Below are 7,459 nucleotides of genomic sequence, written 5' to 3' on the forward strand. Positions count from 1 at the left end.
CCGACGATGAGTAGCAGGGCGGACACGCCGGATGTCGGCCGTCGCTGCCATCCTGCCATTTTCTCCGCCCGGAAAATTCCAATATACATCAAGCTCGACGTCTCGAACGCAACATGCACACACCCACGCACCCACACACATATATATATGTATAGGTCGTGTGTTCATTTCGGTGTAAACTACCTGCTGGGCGGCAAACTGCAAACAGCAAACCGTAAACTGCAAACAAAACAAGTGCAATTCGTGAAACAAGCGCGCCGAGCACCGCATCAACACACAGAAGTATAGAATGACGCGAAATTTGCCGTGTTTGAAAATGGCCGGCAAACCGAAAACCGTGTGTGCAGGAGTCAACGTCAACGATTTATCTATTTTAGCGTTCGTCGGTGCGCGGCTTGTTACAACCCGTTACAATACAATCAGATCAATTTGATTTTCACGTAGTGGAGTTTTTGCACGCGGTGGATTCGTTCGCGTTTTGGATTTTTGAATGTTTGCGACGATTGAGAGCTGCCTGGCATTCATGTTCCGCGCGCTCGCGGAAATTTATGCGTCGTTGGGAAATTTCGGTTTTTATTACATATATATATTTGTCGCGTATCTGGCGTGCGCGCGCGCGTTTCACACAAATCACTTCCGTTACATATTCCAACCTCCCCGGATGTGCGCGCGTACTTTTATCGTGCGGAAATTTTATATTCAAATTATCACAAATTCCGATTGCGGGCAAAAAGAATTAAATTTTTATGGTGAATACTCGTTACTCACAATCGGAACTAATTTATTGATGGTAGGTTATGTAAATTTTTGAGGTTATAATAAGATTTTACAATTTTTTTACCTTTAGAAAGGCAGTGAATACTGCTGTAAAAGTAAAAAAATACGCAGAGGCACTTAGAGCACCGTTTGCATTAATTTTTTATTGCGTGTTAACTTCAGCATGCTTCAATGCCTGCGCGTTAATTTAATTCTAATGAGAATTCATATTCATATGCACATGACTCATAAAGTACAAAGGCGTCACATTTTCAAAAGCACGAATAAAAAATCATTTTTCTCTCATCTTTCTACGCCCGGCCGGTGAATGAACTGTAGATATACGTTGTACTAAATTGATCTATACATAATTCATCAACGTCTGCAACCAAATATACAAACTCAAGGTGAATGCGTGAGGTCTTAGCGTAATCCTGGTTGTCTACGTTAATAGCCTGAAAAGACTATTCCGTTTGCAGCCGGCCAAGGAGGACGCAAAATGCAAATGAGAAATATGAATTGCTGCAACATTCATGATTAAGTACGCCGAGCCTGCTAGTGCGCTGCGAGCTAATTAGCATATCAGGTGAATTACTCGCTCACTATGCATCCTGTGATGCATATTAGATCCGAAGCTTCCAACCGTCAAATGAAACTTTGCTGAAATTATTTATGCACGATTGGGTGGTTTATGACGGCATCTGTCAAACACACACCCAACACATTAAAATCTAAACGGAAACGAAACTTAATTATGTTAATGGTTTTAAATGAACTATTGATGAGTACTCTATTATTAACACCATTGACACGTTAATGCACTTAAATGATGCATGATTAAATATGTGACGTTTGGAACAATGTGCTAATTAAATATCAAACCACCGCAACAATCAAAAATCTGCACGGGATTTCAGTTAGTGCATTTAATTCCGCTCGTATTTATTTTGGCATCGGGCAATGATCGGCTTGAATGCGTTCGGCGAAACGCGCGAGTTGTAAAGCTATGCATATAGACGCATCGCAATTAATTGTTTGCTCTCATCACGGAGCGAGTGTCGGCGAAAGAGAATGCAGAGATGCGCTCCACGCGTAAATCCAGCGGCATATCCGCTCGAAATTGTAGAATTACAGTGCGCAAATCTTTCTGGCAGGCAGCAAACCTGGGCACGTGCGTTAATCAACGCATCGAGGGTGGAGATGATTGAGGGAATGTGAATCTATTGCAATTAATTTGTGTAGTCATTGTTAGGAGTAATTTAAATGAATAAATTTAGTCAATAGATAAAGTATTAAATTATTGATATTTTTATATATATTAGAGTTTTATTGAAAATTCATTTATGCATCGATAATATAAAAATGAATCGCAAAAACTGTTGGTAAGCGCATAACTCAACAACGCCTACACCAGTTGGGCTAATTATATTTTTAAAATGTTTGTTAGAGTCCAAGGATTGTTTTTACGGTAAGAAAATTTTGAAAAATTGCCGGGAAAACCCTAAAAACTGCTCTTTTCTATAGGATAAAAGTTGGCATTGAGATTCAATCATAGGTATAGTAAAATAGTTGAATCCGAGAAGGTGCGCTGAAGTGCATTATTAGCAATTATTTATATAATTAATTTCTATAAAATAAAATTGCGAATCTTATTGATAGAATTGATACATACTATGTCTGGAACAAGAGAGTAAAAACGAATTACACTTTTATCAAACACTACCGATTCGAAGTTGCGGGCACCTACTGAATACGCATATAAAAATTTTCTTTAAGCGGGATGAAAAATGATTAAATTACTAAAATGGCTATAAAGAAATAGGGGTTGGTGATAAAAAACTAAAAATTTAGGGTTGTATGTATGTAAAAACAAAAGAATTTGTCCAAAAATTAAAAAAAAAGTTAAGGGTGAACAACCCTTATCACTTAGGGGTATGAAAAATAGATGTTAGCCGATTCTCAGACCTACTGAATATGCATATAAAATTTGGTAAAAATCGGTAAAGCCGTTTCGGAGGAGTATGGAAACAAACACTGTGACACGCAAATTTTATATATATAGATAAACCCTAAAATTATCCCACTCCTGATACTACTTTCGTCTGATTCTCTCGCAGTGCAGAGTTCTGAAGGTGATACCGGCGGATTCTACCGCGTGTGAACTGCACACATGATTTTTTTTTACATTTGCGAATATCTCGTAAACTAAACGAGACAGAAAGGAACGAATCGCAGACACTTAATCTACGGCCAATTCTCTATCAGAATTTCGATTTAAAATAGAAAAGTTCAAACACACAAATTTCAACGTGGAAATAGAGTGGAAATAGAAGAAATAGCGTAAGCATAACGTGGCAAAACGTTGTTAAACACTTGGAGCTCGCTATGCTCACTCTTAATTAATCTTGGAACAAAATACACCCGGAGTCACTTGATACTTAATATTCTATTAAAAACATATACAATTCATGCAACACCTTCAATTGTTGCATAATAGAGACGGAATCAAATTTACCTACATTTAACAATTTCGCTAATATATTTCAACAAATATAGTATTAATTACGCATGCATATTAAATTATATATTAACTCTTTTCTACAGAAGCAAATAGAATGGAAATATTACTAAACAATTTTCACGCACCCAAAAATCGTATAAATTTGAGTGGCGCACTACACCAAAGTATCAGTTTAATTCGATCATCCATTTGATACGTATTAATTCCATTTAAACACAAAAATGTTCAAACTTTTTGTATTCGTTGCTTTGGTGGCCTGCGTAGTAGCTGAGCATCATGCTTCTTCTTACGCATCGTTCAATAATCATGTTGAACATTCATATCACCACGACGATCATCATGATCATCACGAACCACATGTAAAGCTTTCAATTTCCATATTATTGCATATAATTATATTCCATATAATTAAAATTATTGTTATCTTTCTTTAGCAGCATCCAAAATACGTATACAAATATGGTGTTGAGGATCACCACACTCATGACATGAAATCAGCCGAAGAGGAACGCGACGGAGATGTTGTCAAGGGATGGTACAAATTGGAACAACCCGATGGCAGGACCCGTATTGTTCATTACACCGCTGACAAACACAATGGCTTCAATGCTGATGTCAAATATTCTGGTCATGCCGAACATCCTCATCATTATTAATTTCGCAAAAAAATTACAAAACATTAATTAATGTAGGATAACATACACGCTTTATTTTTTCTAATAAATTATTTCCAACAGTAAAATTATCGTATAAATATTCTCAATTTAACGATCCTAAAATACAATAAATAAAACATAATTAGATGTAAATATGGGTAATTAATGGAATATATTGATATCATGGTTGATTCATTTTGGATTATTATTTGATAAAGATAAACCTGATGAAATGTAAAAATTAGATATGATTGGAAATCAAATTGGGTAAATCAGTGATTGCTAACTGCTATCAAGTTAACATATCAAAATAAGTTGCTTTTGCTTTTTGTTTCCTTGATTATTTAAATAAAAGGATTAGTTTGCTTTCTTGTTTCTTGGACCTATTATATATGACTACTGCGACAATATGATTCTTAATTTTATAGAAAAGAAATGAGAATTGAGAATATTTTAGCTTTAATTTAGCTATCTTTAATCAAATGATATAAATAGAACTATGATTGAGTCTCTATAGCATTTTCCAACCCTACTTTTCCAACCCGCATGTCATGTTTTAGCCACAAAACAAGCATTCCTCTGATCAAAAATATCAAAATTGATTTTGTAATTTTTATGTAATAGCGTTACAAATAAACAAACAAACCCAAATTTGAATTTACGAGTATAAAATCAAATCCTAGAAGTGTTTAATTCGTCGTTGACCTTTGCGGACTTGAATAAATGGGCCATTATCAAAAATATTATAAATTAACAAATTAATTTTGTTCAAATTTCCGCATTTTCGCGGTTCGGGTGGTGAATTTGAAGTATTTTGTGGTCTTCGGTTTCGGTTCCTGTTTTACAGGTTTGACGTGACATGGGCATATTCTGTCTCTTTCATCTTCTTGTAGGTTGGGATTCTACCTGGGCTTGACATTGTCGGCTCCAGGTATGGGTGTAAATTAATATTCGCAGGTATAAAATAAATAAACCTGACACTTTTCAGGCCTCTCTGGATCACAATATTCATAAAGAAGGTAATAGGCTAGTTGGTGTGAGACAAGGAGTAATTTTGTGCTTGCTTTAATTGTTAGTTTGGTTCCCGGTTTGGCATATACATTGATTACTTTATATTTTGATGTGACGTATGTATATTTTGTTAGCATTGCGTATTGCTAATGTTACTGACCAGTATGTACTGTTTTCATTTGCGTAGCAACAGTTGTATAGGTATTTATAGAGTTCACTCAATTATCCATCATAATCAACATAATCAATTGTATTCGCTATGGGATAATGTCTTTTATTTTTACAACTTCGGAATAATATTTTAGTCAATTGTTTTATGAATAATATGAATAAATTGCCTAAATTCAAATTGCTTGAGAGCTGCTGTGTCGATGGCCGTCAGGGATAAAATATGTTGTCAGAGCTCCCTTCAATTATACATAAATTTTGGTTTGGCACAGAAATATAGTTTAAATTTTGCATATATGATTATATAGGTATTTGCCAATTTATATTATATATATCCAACATAATCAGAATATTCCGCTATGGATAATGTCTTTATTTTTTTTTACAACTTCAGAATAATATTTTAGTCAATTGTTTACTGAATAATATGAATAATTGCTAAATTTAATTGCGAAGCTGCTGTGTCGATGGCCGTCAAGGGATAAAATATGTTGTCAAACTCCCTTCAATTATACACCAAATTTTGGAAGGTTTACAACTTAAAAAATAGGGGTTGATGATAAGAAACCAAAAATTTAGGGTTGTATGTATATTTTAATGCCACATTAAAAAAAAACAAAAAATTTCGACCAAAATTTAAAAAAAATTAAGGGTGAACAACCCTTATCACTTAGAGATATGAAGTTACCGATTCTCAGACCTACTGAATACGCATATAAAAATTTTCTTTGAGCGGGATGAAAAATGATTAAATTATTAAAATGGCTATAAAGAAATAGGGGTTGGTGATAAAAAACTAAAAATTTAGGGTTGTATGTATTTTTTAATTCCACATTATAAAAAAAATAAAAACAAAAGAATTTGTCCAAAAATTTTAAAAAAGTTAAGGGTGAACAACCCTTATCACTTATGAAAAATAGATGTTAGCCGATTCTCAGACCTACTGAATACGCATATAAAATTTGGTAAAAATCGGTAAAGCCGTTTCGGAGGAGTATGGAAACAAACACTGTGACACGCAAATTTTCTTTGAAATATATATTACTATTTTCATTGCATATATGATTATATAGGTATTTGCCAATTTATATTATATATATCAACGCTAATCAGAATGTTCCGCTATGGATAATGTCTTTATTTTTTTTACAACTTCAGAATAATATTTTAGTCAATTATTTACTGAATAATATGAGTAATTGCTAAATTTAATTGCGAAGCTGCTGTGTCGATGGCCGTCAAGGGATAAAATATGTTGTCAAACTCCCTTCAATTATACACCAAATTTTGGAAGGTTTACAACTTAAAATATAGTTTAAATTTGTTGCATTATTACGGTTGCATAATTTACTTCACTAAATATGGGCGTTCAATGTTAGTTTCTTTAAAGGTAACGAAAGCCAGTACTTTTTATTTTTGTAGTATTATTCAACTCCTTGAATTTTATGCATAAATCATGCGTTTTTGAAATATGTAACATCAGTTTACGCATTACAATATGCAATTAATTATACGTTGTGCCAAAAATTACTATAAATACGAAGTATCAAACTTGTTAATTTATCAGTTGAATTTTGCCAATAAGTCAATCAACATCCCAAAAATCTTGTTAAATACAACAAAGCAACAATGTTCAAACTTCTTGTTTTGTTGCCCTGGCCGCGTGCGCTGTAGCTGAACATCACGCTTCATCTTACGCATCGTTCAATAATCACGTAGAGCATTCATATCACCACGATGATCATCATGATCATTATGAGCCACATGTAAAACTGACAAATACATATATGGTGTTATTACATATTAAATCTCTTAAAATTTTTAGCATCACCCAAAATATGAATACAAATATGGCGTTGAGGACCACCACACCCATGATATGAAATCTGTCGAAGAGGAACGCGATGGGGATGTCGTCAGGGATGGTACAAATTGGAGCAACCCGATGGCAGGACCAGGATTGTTCATTACACCGCTGATAAACACAACGGCTTCAATGCTGATGTTAAGTATTCCGGACATGCTGACCATCCGCATCATTATTAACTGATTATTACCCTAGCATTGTGTTCAAAACTGAGATATAATATAAAATGAAATCATTAATATATCGTTACATTATTACATTACATAGTAAGTTGCTCAACGGTCTAAAACCTTAAATTTCTTAAACTACACAATGGATTTTTATGTAGTTTTCAAAAATAGTATTATACATAATACGTGCTTGTTATTGTAGAGAAATGTAGAGAAAAACTAAAGATTTCTTGCCGATTAGACAATTGGATTGCATGGGTAAGAAATCATGTTCACGGCAAGTCGTATGATTTCGAATAAAAATATTAAG

General features: G+C 34.0%; 1 protein-coding gene across 1 annotated transcript; it reads left to right on the top strand.

Annotated features, from left to right (window-relative positions):
- Positions 1-3,498: 3,498 nt before the first annotated feature.
- Positions 3,499-7,162, top strand: LOC135802428 (histidine-rich glycoprotein-like). The gene is made up of 3 exons (XM_065316010.1): positions 3,499-3,636; positions 3,712-3,891; positions 6,938-7,162. Exons 1-3 carry the CDS (start codon positions 3,499-3,501, stop codon positions 7,160-7,162), a joined length of 543 nt encoding a protein of 180 aa, XP_065172082.1.
- The last annotated feature ends 297 nt before the right edge of the window (positions 7,163-7,459 follow it).

The sequence above is a fragment of the Atheta coriaria genome, unplaced genomic scaffold (assembly GCF_025399875.1).
Source record: "Atheta coriaria isolate IRGN ID8LTWV9N9 unplaced genomic scaffold, Caltech_Dcor_3.1 hic_scaffold_22_pilon, whole genome shotgun sequence".
In the NCBI taxonomy this organism is placed as follows: Eukaryota; Metazoa; Arthropoda; class Insecta; order Coleoptera; family Staphylinidae; genus Dalotia; species Dalotia coriaria.

What these genes read in the sequence shown, in the direction of transcription:
- LOC135802428 (XM_065316010.1), top strand. Translation starts at nt 3,499, where the DNA reads ATGTTCAAACTTTTTGTATTCGTTGCTTTGGTGGCCTGCGTAGTAGCT. An exon ending in ATGATCATCACGAACCACAT is followed by an intron (nt 3,637 to 3,711) that starts GTAAAGCTTTCA and finishes ATCTTTCTTTAG; the next exon opens with CAGCATCCAAAATACGTATA. An exon ending in ACAATGGCTTCAATGCTGAT is followed by an intron (nt 3,892 to 6,937) that starts GTCAAATATTCT and finishes TAAAATTTTTAG; the next exon opens with CATCACCCAAAATATGAATA.